At 39.8% G+C, this 20,332-nt stretch overlaps 1 protein-coding gene and 1 non-coding gene across 2 annotated transcripts in view; both read left to right on the top strand.

Annotated features, from left to right (window-relative positions):
• The window catches only part of STAT1 (signal transducer and activator of transcription 1), a 68,547-nt gene continuing 48,215 nt past the window's right edge, over window positions 1-20,332 (top strand). Inside the window, exons 1-9 of the mRNA XM_037848485.1 lie at window positions 1-189; window positions 2,825-2,953; window positions 3,948-4,092; window positions 5,346-5,444; window positions 11,595-11,684; window positions 12,987-13,065; window positions 14,142-14,233; window positions 14,449-14,600; window positions 17,648-17,806. Coding sequence (XP_037704413.1) covers window positions 2,826-2,953; window positions 3,948-4,092; window positions 5,346-5,444; window positions 11,595-11,684; window positions 12,987-13,065; window positions 14,142-14,233; window positions 14,449-14,600; window positions 17,648-17,806 — 944 coding nt within the window. The 5' untranslated portion in view covers window positions 1-189; window position 2,825. The remainder of the gene's footprint in view (window positions 190-2,824; window positions 2,954-3,947; window positions 4,093-5,345; window positions 5,445-11,594; window positions 11,685-12,986; window positions 13,066-14,141; window positions 14,234-14,448; window positions 14,601-17,647; window positions 17,807-20,332) is intronic.
• Window positions 3,325-3,441, top strand: LOC119545029. The gene has a single exon (XR_005219011.1). It is a non-coding gene; the product is annotated as a small nucleolar RNA SNORA28 (small nucleolar RNA).

Raw genomic sequence — 20,332 nt, 5'->3', positions numbered from 1 at the left:
GTACTTTCGCTTTCCTGCGCAGTCTGCGGAGAGGCTCAGCCACACCCGGGTACCACACCGGGTACAGCACCTGTTCGACCCCCGACGGAGAAGAAGCAAGCCGGCGCTCCCGGGAGAGGCAGCACCCCCACATCTCCGCTGCCGCGGCCGCGAGCGTCCACGCCCACCCCTGCCTGACTCCAGCGCCGAGTGAGTGGGCCTGAGGTGCCGGGACAGGACGGGACATGGGCCGTCGGAGCTGTGCAGCTGGCCATTTTCTTCTTTTTTGCAGAAAGTTTTTCTTTGCCGGGTGTCATCCTCCGGAGCTATCTAGTTTGACGCTCGCACCCTGTGCATGCAAAGCCGACAATCTTGGCTCCGTGTAGCTGCTGCTCTGGTTGGATTCCCCAGCCCCCCAGCACCATGTCTGGCACAGGGTTCAGTAAATATTCGTGAAAACGAATGAATGAATACATGAATTTAGAATCTCAATTCTGTATATATGTTTAAAGATGAAGGACTTTAAATGTCTTCCTGGAATTTAAGAGCGATATTTAGTTCCTGCAACGCCTCCCCCAACTCCCAGAGAACTACTCTTTTAAAGGAATTCCGACCAGTTCGGAAACGTTTTGGGGTGTATGTGTGGGGTAGATGTGTTTTGATTGTGCTTTGGATGTTGTATGTATAGATTGGGGAGGGAATTTTTTTTTATGCGATAGAAATTAAGTCTTAAACCTCCAGCACAATCCAGTGTGTAACCCTTGCTTAAAGAGGATGCTGATCCAAACTTGTTGAACCATAATGTCGTTTATTGTTTACTTTCTAATTCATTCTGAAATAAAAAAGTATTTTAGGTTTCAGTTCAGCAAACTGTTACTGAGCACATACTATGTGCAGGGCACTGACCTAGGTTCAGTGGATGTAAAGAAAATAAGATATGGATCCTGCAGCTCTGGAACTTAACATCAGGTAAGGGAGACATCACAGAGCTTTACAGGAAGACTGGGACCGATGCTCTAATATAGGGACACAGAATGCAGTGATGCACAAGTTAAAGTTTAATGGTCTCTGGGTGAGTAAGTCTCAGGCAGCTTTATGGATGTTATATGAATATTGGTAGGATTTGGAGAGACAGAATTTTGTGGAGAGGCTGTTTTCAGGTGTGGCTGACAACTGGAGCAAAGCAGAAATGTTGGGCACAGTAGATACTGTGGTGACTGCGGTTGCTTTGCTGATGGATAAAAATGGGGTGAGGTGGCAAACAGCCTGGGTATGTACAAGCCCAAGCACTTTTGAACAGAGAGTGATGTCCAACAGGTGTGCAGCGAGAGGCTGGAGTGGGAAGAGAGAGTGTTGGAGACAGGGAGTCAGCAGATCCTGGGACTGGGAAAGGAGTTAATGCTCTATTTGGGGTTTGAGCCAGGTGACCGGGTGGTGATGCAACCCCCTGGGAAGTAACAGGTTTTGTGAGAAAAAGATGTATTCTGGATGTGTTAGCATTTGCTTATTGATTGCCTGCTCTGTGATAGGAGAGTGACTCACCTGAGGTCATCTGGCTAGTAAGAGGTATTGCAGCCTTGACTGGCTTTTACTTAGGCCAGCATGTTTGCTTTAGGTACATTCTTATTAGACAACTAGTGGGGAGGGAGAGAACTGCAGATGTGGAGCCTTCTGCTCAGGTAAAATAAATCTGAAGTGAGAAATCAAATTGCTATGGTAGGTGTGCTAAGGAGGTGGGCTTGGGTCCATTTCTAGTATTATTTAGTCCTGCCTGCATGCATACACACACTCTCCCATGCTCTACTTGAAAATCCAGACCTCTGCTCAGAGGCCTGGCAGGACAAGATTCACTTCTGTGCTCTCTGAATGTGGCCAACCATGCACTGATAGAAATCTTTGATTGTAACAGTGGTGATGGGAAGCTCTTCATTTTCTCACCCATCTTAGGACTTCCTTCAATCAAGTTTTTGTTTTTTAATCTTTAGAACTGCTGGTTAATAATCAACTTACTCTTGTTTCAAATTATATTTGTGTTGCTTCAATCTTTAAAATCATTACTGAGGTTTAATACTTTTTGTGTGCCAGATTTGTTGTTTGCTGTAGACCGAGAAGAAAAATATATCTCTTTAAAAGATATATTATCAAAAGTAGTTAATTTTATCATATGGAATCATAAAATGTGGAATACCAGTTTAAAATCCTTTGAGTTAAACTACAAATGTACCTTTGATGTAATTTGTAGGAGAGCAATTTTTGGAGTGTTCTTGTCATTTTTCCCAAAGAAAATCTACTAATTAATATTTTCCATCGCTTTATTTAATTAAAGCAAAGCTTCATTTTAAAGGCATATTAATTGAGCATCCACTCTGTGTCTGACATTGTTCTGGGGATACAGCAGTGAACAAACCCCCTCCCTCCCATCCCTTCCCCTCATACGCTGAGAAGTCAAAATAGAAAAGAAAATATGGTAGGTCATATAATAATAAGTGCTACGGAGAAAAATAAATCAGGGAAGAGGGATAGTGTTTTCCAGGATGAGAGGTTGGTTACAATTAAATAAGGTGACCGGAGAAGGCTTTCCCAATATAATGACATTTGAGCAAAGACTTGAAGATTTGTTTCCGGAGAAGAAAAAAAATTGACTACTGCTGTCACATACCGTCCCCCCACCAAACTCAAGAAAAAACAGGCTTTAGAGTATAGACACCCATTTAAATAGTATATTTCAAAGGCAAATCATGTTTTAGATTGAGTAAGGTATTTAAAAGAAGCATGGTGCTAGATAAGCTTTCTTCAGATCTGTAGTCTTCCATTCCTGATGTATGTATGGTCTTTCTCCCCATAGGATGTCTCAGTGGTATGAGCTTCAGCAGCTTGACTCCAAATTCCTGGAGCAGGTTCACCAGCTTTATGATGACAGTTTTCCCATGGAAATCAGGCAATACCTGGCACAGTGGCTGGAAAAGCAAGACTGGTAAGGAAAACTCACTTGACAGAAGTTTATCCATGCTTTAAAAATGCTTGTTGATTAAGTGACTTGGAGCCACGCTGATTAAGATGACTCTTATCAGTGGCCATTGAGATTATCTATTGCAGAAAAGTGTGTGTTGATTTAAAAAATAGCATCTGTCTCCACAAAGCTGAATGCATTAGTCATTAAGCACTTTTCTCTAGTTCTGTCAAATTTAATCATGGCATGTACTCCTAAATGCTTTGGATTAGGTTAAATAATACTGACACCATTTATTTTGTAAGTCAGGATCCAGACTATAGAAAGAAGTAAGTTAAAAGAAAAAGATTAAAGCCAAATTATGGGAAAACATTGATTAGAAATATGAAGAATGCAAGCAACACTCTGTGGCAAATTGTCTAACACAATTTCCCCTTGCTATAGCAAGAAAGTCTAACCTATTCCGGTGTTCTGTCTTCCGTGAGACACGCCATTATATAGACTTAAACAGTATTAAAAATAAATATATATGAATAAGGTTATACATTTAAGTGATATCTTTTAAAACTGGTATGTATTCTGTTTCAAAATGTACCTTTTGCTCATTGCAGAAATTTCAAATGTTCTGACAATGTTTGACATAGAAAGTGAAGCTCCTTGTTAATTTCTCCCTTCCAGAGATAATCTCCCTTCCCTATCTCTAGAGATAATCACCATTAACAATTTTGTGCACTATCTATTGGAATTCTACAATTTTTCATATTAATTATATATTTATAATTATTACTGATAGAAATATACAAAGTACTGCTAAAAGCAATGTTAGTTTAAAAAATGGAAGGACATAATAAATTTTGTGTTGTATATATGTCACTGTATAAAAAATTTTTTAAAAAGAAAATAAAACCTAAGAAAAAATTTAAAATTATTTCCAGCAATTTCTATGATGAAAGCAATCTTTGTTTTGTGTATTTTAAATGTGATCTAGAATTAAATGTTTAAATTTTAATTCTCCCAGGGAGCATGCCGCCAACGATGTTTCGTTTGCCACCACCCGTTTTCATGACCTCTTATCACAGTTGGATGATCAGTACAGTCGCTTTTCTTTGGAGAACAATTTTTTGTTGCAGCATAACATAAGGAAAAGCAAGCGTAACCTTCAGGTGTGATCTGGTTTTTGTGTTTGTTGAAATACTCCCATGTTCACATAAGCAAGTTTTTTTCTCATTCAACAAATACTTTTAAACACACACTCATTTGTTGGGTGGCGGGGAGCTTAGAGACTATAAAGAAATTCACTTTATGCAGCTGATATTTTATAAAATGAATAAAATTGCAATTCATTTGATAAACTCGTAAGGAATTTTCAGGTTCAAGTGTATTATCTGTTAGGTGTCACTAATTCTAAGAGAAATGTGATGACATAATTTTATTTTACTAAAAATCTTCAATATTCAAATTAAAGAAAAAGGGATACATTTTAAGAGCAGTGAGCTCTAGTGTCATGTTAAAGCTCAAAGAAACTTTAGTGATCAGCTAAATCCTCCTGCATACAGATGAGGAATAAGTCCAGAAGAGTTTAACTTCCCTGAGGCCCAATAGTGATTTAGTGAATTGGAACTACACTCCATCTTGCTTTGCTTCCAATGATACATTACCCTCCCCTGGAGGAGAAGGTAAAAGTCCCGAGAGAATGTGCTACAAAGTTTTAGGAGTTTGCCCCAGGCCTGGCTACCATATTTATTTCTGTAGTAATGGAACTTTTTTGTTTTTATGGAGATGAGAGCCTTTGTATTCTTGTTTCATATGTTCAGCTAAACTTTTCAACTTTGGTAATTGGAAACTTTTTGTTCTTTGTGAATATATCTGTGATTTTATAATACCAGTGGAGTGGGGAAATCAGATTAACTTTACAGAGATTTGCCCTACTACAGCTTTGTTTCAGTGTACCTGTTATAAAGAGCCACAGTTGTCACTATTTTGCGAACTAACTTTGACAATGGGACAGGAAAAACTGAGAATATCTTTGGTCTAATTCAGAGCAGAGACTAACATATATTAATTGAGGACTATCAAGGGTAATTTTTCTATCATTTGCACTATTTTGGTACTCTAACAAAATAAGTGGCCTCCAGAAAAATGGAAAGACAGCAAAGTAAACATATTATCTGAACCATATATGAAAATGTTTTATTTTTTAATCAGGAGGTACTTTAGGTACATGCACTTAATTGGAAAGTTAACTTCTCATAATTTGTGAAAGGACTATTTTGTTTTTAACAAAAATAGTTTATGTACAATTTAATAAATGTGAAATGAGATGTCTCAGTGGATATGAACAAATTCATATAAACTTATACAGTGGTTTAAACATTCTGAATTTTAATTTATTTTTATTCTAACAACTCATATCTAGGATAATTTTCAGGAAGACCCAGTACAAATGTCTATGATCATCTGTAGCTGTCTAAAAGAAGAAAGGAAGATCTTGGAAAATGCCCAGAGATTCAGTCAGGTACTGTTTTCTGATTGAGCAATTACAATTATGAAAAAAAATAAAAATTCATTTGTTCATTCAAGAAATACTGAGTCCCTCTTCAAGGCAGTGGTTATCACCCCTCTTATTTTATAGCCATGGTAAGTAGTGAAATTTCATGTTTAGAGATTTTTATAGAACCAGGCTTTTAGAAGAGGACCCTAATCCCACGGAATTGTGTTCTAGTGAAAGAGACAACAAATAAACAAGATACTTCCAGATATTGATGAGTACTGTGAAGATAATAAAGCAGGATACTATGGTAGGCCGCAGTGGTGTAGCTGGCGAATGGGCGGTTTCTTTAAATTGGTGTCAGGAGAAGCTTCTCTGACGTGCTGTGGCAGGGACAGAGGCAGACAGAGGACTGTTGGAACAGTCCACCGGTGAGGAGGTGGAAGCTTGCACTTGGTAGAATTGATGGAAGTGGGAAGAAGTGCACAGACCCAGGTTATGCTTTGGATGTAGTGCCAGTAGGGCTTATACTGAGGGGCCAGGCGTAGGAGGTAAGAGAAAGGGAAGATTCAAGGATAAATCTACGGTTTGAGACTTGAGCCACTGGGAGAAAATGGTGATGCTGTCTAATGAGCTCTGGAAGACAGAGAAGGGGGTAGGAGTAGGAGTTTTGCAGAGCAGATTAGGTTTTAGGGGAGAAGAACCGGTTGATGGGAAAAGCAAGGGCTTCATTTTGAACAAGATTGAGATACCTGTTAAATAATCAACACATCCAAACAGTGAGTGGGTCAGACTTGTACTAATACCAAGATTTTTTTTATCATGGTTTTACTAATCATAATACAAATCTTCCTAGAGATCTGGGTTCAGCCGTTTTTTTGAAGTTGCCATGACATTTGTTCATTTCCTTTCTTGACTGATGGGGTGGTGAGAACACCTGCCTCCTCTTTGTGACACCTCTGTCTCTCGTATGGAGTGTTCTGGCTGAGACCATTCCAGTCTGACAGGAGAAATGCCAGAGGATGCAGAGGAATGTGTCCTATGCACATTTCACTAACAAATAACTCACAAAATGAACTGAGCACCGGGGAAAGGGAGAGGGTTTAAGTAGCGTTGGTGAGTACCATCCTCTGAGCACTTCCTGAGCGTTTGAGCATTTGCCCCAGTCCTTGGGAAACTGCAGCTTCTCTGGGACCCTCAGCGCAGAGTCAGCATTAGGAGGCAGAGAAGGTGATCGCTGCTGTCCCAAATCAGCTTGAACTCCTGTGTTTTCTTTGGATCTTGAAGGCTTTTTGAGCTCTCCTTTAAACGTGTAGGTAATCTGGGGAGAGGTTTGTTTGATGCCTCTCAGTGAACCCCTTTGAGGAGGTTTAGCTGGCTCCCCAGCTGAGAGCTAGAGCAGCAATTCCTTCTCAAAGCAGGAGGGAAGGTCCCGGATGTCTAGGGGTGTCGGAGAAAGGGAAACGGCACTGTAGGGTGCCTGCTTTCCAGAGTTACCCAGCCTTCTCCTAGCTGGGCAATTCAGAAATATTTATTTGCCGTTTCCCCCACTTATTGAAATAACTGCATTTTAATAATATATCTTCTATGCATATTGAAGTATTTATAGATGGATATGTGATGTCTGGTATTTGCTTCAAAATAACCCAGTTTGGGAAGCAAGGGGGTGAGGGGAATATAGATGAAACATGATTGCCCATGAATTGATAATTGTTGAAGCTGGGTGATGGGTACATGGGAGTTCATTGTGCTTTTCTCTCTCCTTTGTGTGTATTTAAGTTTTTCAATAATAAAAATTTATGAACTCAGTGAGTTTAAAAACATGAAAAACTCCAAATTAGTGCAGAGCTTTTAAAGGACACAGGCTTCTATAGATATTCTGGGATAGGAAGGTATTGTTCCCAAAAATTTTTGTTTTAATAGAAAAGTGTTTAGAAAATAAGTTTGAAAAGGCTGTTACATTATATTACAATACATGGATACTCTTTAATAGATATTATGTTTTGTCTTTTGCTGTTATAGCATGCTAAGCTTTTTTTCTCTTTCTTTTTGTGATAAGAAAGTGAATTAATTGTATTTGTGGGCAGAATTTAGGATCATAGGATCCACAGGGAGTGATCCTTTCCTTCAGGTTGGAGGGGGAACTGTGAAGTGGGTTCTAGAATCCCTTTTACTATTCCAGCTTCTTGCTCTTCATGAAGTTATAGTATGCTGAATGCTTCAGACCCTGTCCTCAGTACTTTATAAACATTATTTCCATTTGAATAAATGCTTTCAGAACTATCACTGAAGGTAGGTATTTTTGTGCCCATTTTACAGATAAGAAAACTGACATCTAGATGTCATATAATTTGCTCAAGGTGCCAGAGCTAACAGGGAGCAGATTTGGAATTTAGACTCGGGTTGACTGACTCTAAAACCCAATCATTGGAGAAGTCACTCACTCTCCCTTCTAGTTTTCTAAGGTTTCTAAGTTCGTGAGATGGGATCTGAGGGAGCTCTGTCTGGGGCCTCTGTCACCCTGAGAGTCCATAGGTGGCCCCTCACTTACATCTCCTTGGACAGCTGTTCCTCAGTTGAAGAGACGCTTCTTGAGCAGAAAATTTTTCTTTGTTCCAGGGTCTGTGAGTATCTGAGTCCCAGCTGAAATCCCCAACACAGGGTCGTTAGATGTGCAGCTGCAAAAGGAGAACATAGGATTAGATGATGGAAAGTCCCTTCCAACATTGATCTTGGATTTTCCTGTGGTTTAAATGCTCCCAGTTTGTCAGAAAGTACCAGAGAAAATACAGACTTTTCAGTAAACGTTGTTAAGAAAAATGAATAGCCAATTGGAGAAAATTTAAAATTAGATCCATCATTTATACTAAAAACAAGAATAAACTTCTGATGGATCAGGGATCTAAAAGTAAAAAACATGAAACCTTGCAAATGCTAGGAAAAAAAAATGGGCTAACTACTTTGTAATGTGGGAATTGGAAAAGCTTTCTAACTATGAAGAAAAAAAAAGACTGATAAATTTGGAAATGTAAAAATTTTTTAAAGATTATTTACATGGCCAAAAAATATGACTACCTGTAAATAAACTCAAAAGAATTTTGAGATACTGGAAGAAAATATTTGCAGTATATATCACAGAAAAGGAGCTAAAATTCTTAATATATAAAGAAGTCTTAAAATTTGAAAGGAAAAAATAAGATCAGAACTTTGTTAGAAAAATGCAAAGGAAATGACAGACAGATCACAAAAAAATAGTTTAATGACCCTAAAACATGAAAAAAATGCTCATTTTCACTTTTAATGAGAGAAATGCAAATTAAAACTACCCTGAGAAACAATTTCTCACCTGTCAAATTGGCAGTTCAAAATCTTGACCGCATACTCTGTTGGTGAAGCTATGGGGAAACAAGGCACCCTTGTATATTGCTGGAGGCTGGGCAAAATGGTACAGTGCCACGTGGAAAGGAATTTGGTAACATCTAACAAAATTACATAGCGTTTACTCTTTGATTCAGCTATCCCACTTCTAAGAATTTACGCTGAACTTTTAAAAAGCATTTGCCCAAAGTTGTTCATTTGAGCACTGTTTATTCAAATAATTGTAAAATATTGGAAACAAACTAATTGACCATATATATGAGATTGATTGAATTAAATTTGATACGTGCACACAGTGGATTACTATAAAAAGAATAAAAAAGAAACAAATGATCCTAACTGTATATCAGACACATAACCATAGAGAAGAGACTTTTAAAAGAATTGATCTAAGTAGCTTTTGAACTTAGGTTTTGTTTTGTTTTGTTTTGTTTTATCCTTATTGAAGAGTACTGCAAAGAAACTTGAACTTTACTTGGTAGGTTTGTTGTTGGTAGTAGTTTTATGTATGTGTGTGCATGTGTGTGTGTGTGTGTATTGTAATACAGAACAAATGAGAAAATATTTTGATGTTGGTAACCAAGATTTTTATTATGGGAGAAAGGAAATACAAAAACAGAAGGAAGCAAGGAGAGGAAAAACCGTGTAGTGATGGATTGAAATTAGTGGTATTGGTGTAAAAATATATATATATATGCATATAAATAATAAAATATATATATAAATATGCAAACACACACACACTCACACACTGGCTCTGACCACTGAAAGAGCTTAGAAGCAATGTCACTCTTGTAGCAGTGAGTACACCTGTAGTGCAGAAATCTTGGTTCCTAAATACTGATCCCATAAAAGCAACTATGACTCCTTGAGAAATAGCAGATTCCAGGGCTGAGCTAAGAACATGAACATTGAACCTAGAACAAACACTTGTTGAGCCAGAACATAAGGAAATTCTTAAAAACTGATAGGAACATGTCAGAAGGACACAGGAGCCAGCTTGAAGGAATACCCACAAGCCAAATTTGGGACATGAACATCGAAATAAATGACAGGGCTAGATCTAAAAACATTAAGAAAAGAATCCATAATTCCCTATGATTCTCAATAAAAAGGGAAGGAAAGGAAAGTTCTTTCTGGAAGAATGCCAACTTATAAAAGAAGGAATGAAAGTTACCATTTTAGAATTACTGTAGTAGTAAATTGATTCACCAGTAGATGCTAAAACTAGTGGGTGAAAGACCTTTAGGGGAACTGGATATTCACATAGTCTCATAGTATCAGCCCGTAACAGAGGAATATATACCTTTACAATTGAAATATCTTGCCTACACAGCCTTAACCAATGAGCCAACTTAAATAACCAAAGATGGGGAAAACTGGTAGCATGCAAGTTTTGCTGGGATGAACCAAAAAAGGCAGAGCATTGTCTATATAATATCTTGCAAAAAATGTCTGACCCGTATCGTGAAGGAACAATCAGGCAAATCCAAACTGAAGGAAATTCTGCAACAAACAAGTGAAACAAAGTGGCCTGCACTCTTAAAAATATGAGTATCATGAGAGGCAAAAAAGATGGTGAAATGTTCCAGATTGAAGAAGACTGGAGACAAGACCACTACATGCAATGTGTGATCCTTGATTGGATCCTAGACTGAGAAGCAAAAGTTATTGAGACACTTGGGAAAATTTGAATCTCGTCTGTATATTTGGTAATATTGTCCGAATTTCCTGAGTTTGGTAGTTTTATTGTGGTTTCATGGAAGAACACTCCTGTTCTTAGATATAGGGTGGAGTATTTGGGAGTAAGGGTCCCCATGTCTGCAAGTAACTCTTACATGGTTCAGCATGTAGTTCTAGATGTATATGGAAAAACAGATTTAAAAATTTTCCATGTTTGCCATATTTGCTTTATGTGGATGGTTTTATGGTTGTTGTACTAAACTCACAACTTTTCTATAAGTTTGAAATTTTTCAAAATAAAAATTGGGGTGGGGCAATAATTTCTGCCAGCACACACTTCAAACAGCAAACTCAGTGCCTAGCTCACTAATACAAAAACAAAAAACAGTATTTTTGTAACTAATGAAACTCATTGCATTTGAATATTTAAGCAATTCTTGCTAATACTCAATATAAACCATCACATCATTTAAAAATACCCTACTACTGGCATGGTGAAACTATTACTTCAAAACTGTCATGTCTGAGTTATAAGGATGAGGACTGACTACTCCCAGGAGAGTGGATTTATATTCATTATTGACTTTATGGTAGTAGATCATCAGTGAAGTCCATTATAGCAGTGCTTTTCAATTTTGATACACCTGTGACTCACCTGGGATCTTGTTAAAATGAGATTATGATTCAGTAGTTGGTGAGGACCTGGGATTCCACGTATCCAGCAAGCTCCCATGTGATAAAGTACTGTTGGTTTTGGGTCCACACTTTGAATCCCACAGCTTTAATACAAATAAGTTCAGAATTTGAGAAGTCCTGAAATAAATTGCTATGCGGTAGCATGCAGCCATTTGAACAAATGGAAACTTCAAGAAATTTGTTTTTTTTACTTTAAGCATGAAATGAACCTAGTCTTTCTGTAGCCTGTTCACAGTTTGCCAGCTTGTTCCAGGGCCTTGGAACTGAGCTGTTTCTTGTTGACCACACATGTGGGAAACCTGTACTAAACTTTGGAAGGTTTGGGTGGGCCACAGGGTATGGGCTTGACTTCGGAGTGTAGTCAGCAGGGAAACACACTGGAGAAAATGATGGCTATTAACTATGCACTTCCCATTACAGACTCAGTCGGGGACTATTCAGAGCACTGTGATGTTAGACAAACAGAAGGAGCTTGACAGCAAAGTCAGAAATGTGAAGGACAAAGTTATGGTGAGTATTGAGTAAATCGTATGTACATTTATTCTGTAAGTATTCTGTGTGTAGGGGGGGTAAATCACTGAGTGTAAACCTAATAACTGATTTTGTTCTTTCAAGTAACTGAGAAAGAAAAGTTTTGCTGTAGTTCCAAAGCATAAGTAAATAAATTGGTAAAACCAAAGAGCAGATAGACTTTTTATGGCCCCTATTATGACTTTTAAACATTGAGCAGTAAACGTCGACTTTGCCCTGTCACTCAATGAACTAGATGTTGCTGCTCTAAATAGCTCTTTATGTCCACACCTCTCAAATCACATTATTCCTGGGGTTACACAGGGCCCCAGGATAAACATGGCCCATCTTCCTCAAGCAAAATCTGGAAGGGAAACAAAACACATTTCACTAAAAGACATTCTGATACATTTCTGATTAGAATAAAACATCCAGAGCAGTTTTAAGATAAAACGGCCAAGAACATTTATGGAAGTAGCAGTCTGCTTCAGTGCCCTTCGTGGCACATGTTCACTGCCCCCTGCTGCTAGGAGTATTTTGTGGGAAGAGTTGGGGAATTCTGCTTCAGAAGAGGCCTGTATCTGTAGGACAGGCCTTCCAGCCTAGGGGTGTAGGCCTCCTGTGGGCCTCTGGGTCACACTGACATGGCCTTGTCTTGGTGCTTAGCTTCGTTCCAAACTCCAGTTTCTTTGGAACAACTTTATGCTGCAGTTCCCAAATGAAACACCTCATTAAAGTAGAAACCAAGTGGGTCTAGCCCAGAAGTAGCCATGAAACTCCAGAGAAAAATACGTAGACATGTGACCAAATCCCAAAAAGATGAAGCTTATTTTTAGGTTGCCCATACAACTTATTGTCCAGATGGAGATGTGTTGGAGTGAATAAGAGGGATCCGTTAATAATTACACCAGGACAAAGGTGTCAAACTAGAACTGTCCTGGTTAAACAGGGACATATGGCCCCCCCTACTGATTAGTAAAGAGTGAGGGGATTTTCTGTGATCTTATGTTTTCCTGTTATGTGCTTCAAGTTAAACTTATTAAATCATATCTCAGAGGTAATCTCAAAAATGTTGAGGAAGAATCAAACTTTGGGCCCTGCAATCTGGTGATGGCATGAAAATCAGTTTAGGAAATTGAAATTGGTGTTTATTTTCTTCTTCCTTGTTTAATGTTATTACCTACTTACTAATGAAATAGAAATTGTTTCCATGTCTTTCTGGGTCCTATAGAAGCAACAATCTGTTTCCTAAAGTCTTTGAAGGCTGATCAGCATAAAATGTTTTTATGTTTTTCTTCGTAGTGTATAGAGCATGAAATCAAGACCCTAGAAGATTTACAAGATGAATATGACTTTAAATGCAAAACTTTGCAGAACAGAGGTAAGAGTTAACATTTGAAGCAGTGCCCAAAGGCTATAATTTTTCCTACCTACCTTAGATAAAGACAGCAAGTACTCCTTCATCTTTGCCGAGTACTTTATGACTTTGAATTGCTCCTGTTGGCTTCTTGATGACCCAGGCCAGTGTTCTCAGCCTGGCATTGCTGACAGTTGGGGCCAGATAATCCTTTGTTGTGGAGAGCTGTCCTGTGCATAGTAGGGTGTTGAGCAGCATTCCTGGCCTCTGCCCACCAGATGCCAGTAGGATAACACCCCCCAAACTGTAACAACCAAAGCTGTTCACAGTCAATGCCAAATGACACCTGTGGGACAAAATCACCCCAGTTGAGAACTACTGACTTGTGTTATTCACTTGGTTTCTTTTGCCTCGCCCACTGATCGACATCAGTGCTCGGTGTATGGGGTTCCCCTGCCCCAACACCTAAAATTCCTTCAAACATCCTAGTTCCACATGTATATTCTACAGTCAGCTCAACATTTTTCTCAGGTTTTAAAGCAGTTTCACTCTCTCTGTTGTTTTTTGTTGCTGTTGCTTGTTTTTATTGATAGCAGCAACTGAAAATAACCCCAAAGTATGTAGAACATGTAGGTTCTGCTGTAACCCCAGTAATCATTTGGAGGAGACCACAGTTAATATGGAGAGAGTATCAATATGAATTGGTTAAAAAGTAAGAGAGAAAGGAACCCCAATTATTACTTCCTAATCATCCACTTCTCTTTCAGAGTTACAGATGTGCTTTGTATAAATTTTTATCTAAGGTTTTGAATTTTGTTGCATACTCATTTAGGTAATATTCTGACCATAACTTAAGTACCAGACACAGTGCTGTTTCCAATTTAGATGGGCCACAGAAAATAAAAATTTTGTTTCAGTGTATCCAGGTTTTGTACATAGGAATTTTTTCTTGTTTTATTCAATAAAAATTGAAGATCAAATTTTGGCCTAATATCACTTAGCATTCCCACTGTCTGTATTACATTCTTCCTAAATTTATGTGAGTTTTGTTTTTATCTTCTTATGTTTCAATATTTTCTACTGTCTCTCTCAATTCACAGAACATGATGCCAATGGTGTGGCAAAGAATGATCAGAAACAAGAACAGATGTTACTCCAGAAGATGTATCTAATGCTTGACAATAAGAGAAAGGTAGTGATTTACTTTCTGAAATAATTTTCTGCTTTTGTCAGACTGTAAACAATGGGCTTGAAGTTTAGAATAGAGCAAATGTGATGTTTGTAACACTTGGCATAGAGCCCCAGTTGAGAATGAGAACATATTTGCTTTGCTTTAAAAAAAAAATCCTTAAAAATTCATTGATTAAAAATGAATTTATTTCATTGTGTTTCTTCCTCACCCTTCAGGAAGTAGTTCTCAAAATAGCAGAGTTGTTGAACATCACCGAACTTACCCAGAATGCCCTGATTAATGATGAGCTCGTGGAATGGAAGCGGAGACAGCAGAGTGCCTGTATTGGAGGACCGCCCAATGCTTGTCTCGACCAGCTGCAGAACTGGTAAGATGTTTCAAAGCAGAAAGCTAGCAGCTGACTGGCAAGCCACATAAACTTGTGAAGTGCACCTGCAAGCTATGTTAGTTGAGTAGACCCTGCCAAGACCTTGGTTTAGAGTTTGATGTTGCCCATCTTCTTCTTATCCTGGAAACAGCCTCTTGGAAAGCTGTGCGTTGTTCATGGCAGTCGCCATGTTCAGCCACATTCTGCTTGGGTAGGCACACGCCTCTCCCTGGTATACATGTGCTAGCAGAGGTATCGCTTGACCGGAACAAAACATTAGTGGCATGGTCATCATATAACACATTAACAACTTGAATCCTAATGTTTCATTTAAAAGAGAATAGTTCGAGGAATTTGCTTGGCTTACATGAAATAAAGTTTGTCATGAGGACTTCACTCAGTCATCCATCCAGGAAATATTTATAACATGCTTACTGTGTGCCAGCCACTGTGCTAGGACTTGGGGATACAAGGATGAATGATTCTTGGTTCTTGCAGTAAGGAAATCTTAAGTATGGAGGGGGAAGAGAGATGTGGTAATAATTCTATGCAGTAAAGGGTTACAGTTGTCCTAATCAAGGAGCATCCATAGTTCCATGGAGGACAAATGAAGAAGTCACCAGGAAAGGAATCACAGAGGACGTGGTACTTGTACTGACTCTTAAGAGTGAATAGGTGTACTCTGTGGAGACCTTGGAGGAGGTGTTCATTCCAGCAGAGAAAACAGCATGTGCAGAGGCATAGGGGTGAGGATGCCTGGCACAGGTGGGGGCCTGTAAGCACTGTTCTGGATGCCTGGAGAGACGGGTACCAGGGAAGGGCATGAAGAAAAGCGGAGCTGGTGAGAGATACTGTGCTAGGGACTGGGAACTTTATCCAGGGCACAGGAGCTGAACTCTGATCGAACAAAGAGGATGAAAGAGGCGGAATCCTCAGGCCTTTGTCACAGAGCAGATATGAGAAGGCGGGGGTCTAGAACAATTGCCAAGGGCCCAGGGTCCAGAGATCTTGTGAATTGCTGATTTAAAAAACTTAACAATGAGCATTCATTTCTGTGAATTGCCTGTACATATCCCAAGTTTCTTGGGTGGTAGAGCAGAACTTTCCAGCTCGGTGTGTTCCCTGAGCCTGGAGATACTGAGCCCTAAGCCTTCCAGGTGATGAGGGGTCCCTGGAGTGTCTGGAGCCCCCCAGTGGTCACTTCAGGCCACAGTGAGCATCCTCTGGTGACACAAATGCACTCCAGTGTTCCCCACTGTGCTGAACAAGTGTTATTTTCTCCATGTGCCACAGCCCAAACAAAGTTGGAAGCCCAGGGTTAGAGTCTCCTCTGGAATGCAATTGGATGGAACCTCATCCAACCACCGTTATCCTGCCTTCTCTTTTTGTAGCAGAGGGTTGCTCCCTCAGGAACTTAATGCATGCCTTGAACTCAAGGATTGAAACCACAATGTGAAGTAGATGTTTTAAATTGGGGAGATGTTTTTAAAAGAAGATTGTCTTCCATCATTACTCCAGGTGAATAATGTGGCACGTCCACAGCAGGATTTGCCTCAGAGCCTATGTCACTATTAGCAGTTGGTTTACTATAAGGAAGGAAGGACATAAAAGTAACCACTGGGTTTACTCAATGGCTTTATGTGTCTATTTTTAGCATCTAGATTAAGCATATCATCCCCTTTCAGTTCCATGAAAAAATAATCTTTGTTCCTTCCCTTACATCCTACCCTAACCTATATGAATGGCTCCCACAACTCAGAGGCTGCTGTCCTCATGCCCTTCTGCACAGCATCACTGAGGTACCACTTGGTCACATCACTCTCTTAACACAAAACCTCCAGTGGCTCCTTACTGCCTCCTGCATCACCTCTGTATGCACGTGTCCTCCTGGTTCCCCTGCCTTTCTGCCTGCACCCTCTTTTCTCTACTACCCTCTATTTTCTTTTAACTTTTTATTGTAGTAATATATATACAACTCAGAATTTCATATTCTAACCATTTTCAAGTGTACCATTCAGTGGTATTAATTACCATGACCAACATCCACTATCCAAACTTTTTCATCCCCTCAAACAGAAACTCGACACCCATTAAGCAATAACTCCCCATTCCCCTAAGCCCCTGGTCCCCAGTAACCTGTATTCTAGTTTCTGAGTCTATGAATTTGCTTATTCTAATTATTTCATATCAGTGAAATTATACAATATTTGTCTTTTTGTGTCTGGCTTATTTCACTCAACGTGATGTCATCAAGGTTCAGCCATGTAGTGGCATGTATCAAAGCTTCATTCTTTTTTATGGCTGAATAATATTCCATGAAGCATATATACCACATTTTGTTTATCCATTCCCCTGTTGAAGGACACTTGGGTTGCTTCCACCTTTTGGCAATAGTGGATATTGCCTCTGTGAGCACTGGTATACAGATATCCATTCGAGTCCATTTTCAGTTCTTTTGGGTGCACACCTAGAAGTGGGATTGCCGGGTCATGTGGTAATTCTATGTTGAACTTTCTGAGGAACTGCTGAACAGTTTTCCACAGTAATGGTGACATTTTACGTTCCTACCAGTAATGTATAAGCGTTTCAGTTTCTCCAAATCCTTGCTAACACTTGTTCTTTTCTTTTCTTTTTTTTTTTTAATAATAGCCATCCTAACGGGGGTGAAGTGATATCTCATTGTGTGCATTGCCCCTTTTAAATCCTAGTTATTTTTAAAGGTCAATCAAAGTCACATATTACCTAGAATCCCTGCCCTCACCCAAGTCTCCATATTTAGAATTCAGTAGTAGGGCAGAGATTTTTGATCTGGGCTGTAAGTGTTCAGTGCATGTTAGTTTTTTCTCCCCAAATAACTAATCTCCTTGGTGTCAGAACCTCACTGTTCTCCCTTGTTGTCTCTGCAGTGACCAGTGCCATGAGGGAGATAATGTCCAGTGTTGCCTGTGACCACTTGGTGTCCAGGATCCACTGACTGCGAGTCTCGCTAATTCAGGCTGTTTAGAGACTGTCTCTGATTGAGATACCTGTGTTTCATACTTTCCCAGGTTCACCATAGTTGCAGAGAGTCTGCAGCAGGTTCGTCAGCAGCTTAAAAAACTTGAGGAGCTGGAACAGAAATACACTTACGAGCACGACCCTATCACGAAAAACAAGCAAGTGCTGTGGGACCGCACCTTCAGTCTTTTCCAGCAACTCATTCAGAGGTAACTTGAGGGAAATTTATTTGCACCTTGTGTGGTTATTTTACCCAGAGGAAAATTTTTACGGTAATTCAGACTATTGAAAAGAGTTTAATTCTTATATAAAATTTTATGCAAAAAAATTCCCCAGAATTTTCCCAGAAATCCAGCCCTCCTCCTAAAGTCCTTGTTTACACCTATGGCCCTTCGTTCTTTCAGCCACCTAGGCTGGTAACTGTAGCAGCTTTTTACTTTTCCTCCTTCCCCTGTGGCTAGTCTGTGCCAAGACCTATTGGCATAACCTCTTGATATTTGTCCTCTCCTTTATATAACGTGGCCTCATCACGTTTCAGACCCTCAGATCTCCTTTTCTTACATAGAGGCCTCCCAACTTGTCCTCCTTCTCAGTCTCTTCCTCTTTAGTCCCTCTTATTCAGGTGCTGTCCCAAAACAGAGTTCCAGTTTGGTTCTTCGTCACCTGCTGTCTTAGTTTGCCAGGGCTCCTGTAACGAAATACCACTGACTAGTTGGCTTAAGCGGCAGGAATTTATTGGCTCATAGCTTGAAGGCTGGAAGTGCACAATCAAGGTGTTGGCAGGCCATGCCTTCTCTGAAATCAAGTTTTCTGGCGGTGGCTTACTGCCTGTCAGTCGCTGCCTCTGTCACATGATGATCTGTCTCCTTGGTCTCCGCCTGCAGCTTGTGCTTTCATGTCCTAATTTCTTTTCATTGTAAGGAAACCAGTCATACCAGATTAAGGCCCACTCTGATTCAATTTGACCTCATCCAAATAGGATTTTTGAAGATCCTGTTTACAAATGAGTCCATACCCACAATACTGGGGTTAGAACTTGAATACTTCTCTGTGGGGGACATGATTCAATCCCCAACACTAATCCAGAGCCCCTCCGCTGGACATCCATGGCCTCTCCCCCACAGTCACACCCCAGCTGGCTGCTGCGTACTTAGCGTCCACACCTCCCATGTTCCAGTTTGCTGATGCTGCCATTATGCAAAATACTAGAAATGGGTTGGCTTTTATAAAGGGGGTTTATTTGGTTACAGATTTACAGTTCTGAGGCCATAAAAGTGTCCAAACTAAGGGATCAACAAGAGGATACCTTCACTGAAGAATGGCTGATGGAATCTGGAATACCTCTATCAGCTGGGAAGGCACAAGGCTGGCAGTTCTGCTGGTCCTTTGCTCCCAGGATGCATTTCAAAGTGGCATTCTCCAAAATGTCTCTGGGTCTGTCTTAGCTTCTTCAGATCCTGTGCATCTAAGCATCTGGGTTCTTTCTTAGCTTCTCCGGAGCAAACTCTGGGCTAGCATCTCAAAGCATCATCAAGCATCTGGGTCTCCTGGCTTAGCATATCCTGGGGCATTTTCATGTCTCTGCTCTCTGTGTGAGCTCCCTTTAAAGGATTCTGGTAAACTAATCAAGACCTACCCTTAAAGGGCGGGGTCAAATCTCCAGGGAGACATTCAATTAAGAGGTCATACCCTAATCAAAACGATTAATAAATCTGCCCCACAAGATTGCATTAAAGAACACGGCTTGTCTGAGGGACATAATATATCCAAACCAGTGCACTCTATTTCCCTGGCAAATATGACATCTTGCTGTTCTAGGCCCATCCTATACATTTCCTTCTCTGAGCCTCTTCTGACATTTTCCCCTCCTCAAAGCCTTCTACTCTTCTACCTTCTTTTGAAATTGTATCATCCTGAAAGTTTCAGCTCACAGATCATCTTCAGAAAAATTTCAATTTCCAGAGTCTCCAAACAGGTGTTATCTCCCTTCCAGGTTTACATAGTTCACTTTTTGTACCTCTCCCACTTTGCCTTTTATTATATAGCTGTTTGTGTGTTTGTGTTATCTTGCTGTAAATTGGAAGGTACTGGAGGACATAAACATGCCCTTGTCAGCCTTTCTCCCCCAGCAGGGCCCAGCACAGAGCTTTGCCCGCAGTAGGTGTTCCGAACATTCTTATAGATTGATAAATGTCACTGACTGCGGGAGAGTACTTACTGCAAGTGTTTTTTGTTGTTGTTTTTTTTTTTATTTTGAAATAAATTCAAAGTTTTATGAACAGTTGCAAAAACAATACTAGCCCCATACACAGAATTCCATCATACCCTGACCCCCCTCCCCTGGTAGCTCAGTCCACCAACTTTAACTTGCTGTCACATTGCTATTTCTTTCCCTCCCTCCCTATCATCCATCATCTATTGCTCTGTTGTCTGAACATATGAGAGTTAGCTGCACACATCCTTGAGCATTCACTATAATTCACATACACACTTCCCATGAACAAGAACATTCTTTCATGCAATCCCATTAAGCGCAGCTAAGAGGTGCAATAGATTCAACAATGATAAAAAGCTTGCATTCTGTATTTCCTTTTCCTTATGTCTCAACTGTGTCCCTTTGAGCCAACTGTCCTCTATCTTCCTGTCCCATCCAGGTTCATCCTTAGTATTCAATTGTCATCTAGTTAGACTGACTTTTTTTTTTTTTTTTCAGTTGTGGAAACATATATGCAGCC

The sequence above is a fragment of the Choloepus didactylus genome, chromosome 9 (assembly GCF_015220235.1).
Source record: "Choloepus didactylus isolate mChoDid1 chromosome 9, mChoDid1.pri, whole genome shotgun sequence".
Classification (NCBI taxonomy): domain Eukaryota; kingdom Metazoa; phylum Chordata; class Mammalia; order Pilosa; family Megalonychidae; genus Choloepus; species Choloepus didactylus.
Note: the sequence above shows the minus strand (reverse complement) of the source record. Positions and strands in the feature narration are given on the sequence as shown.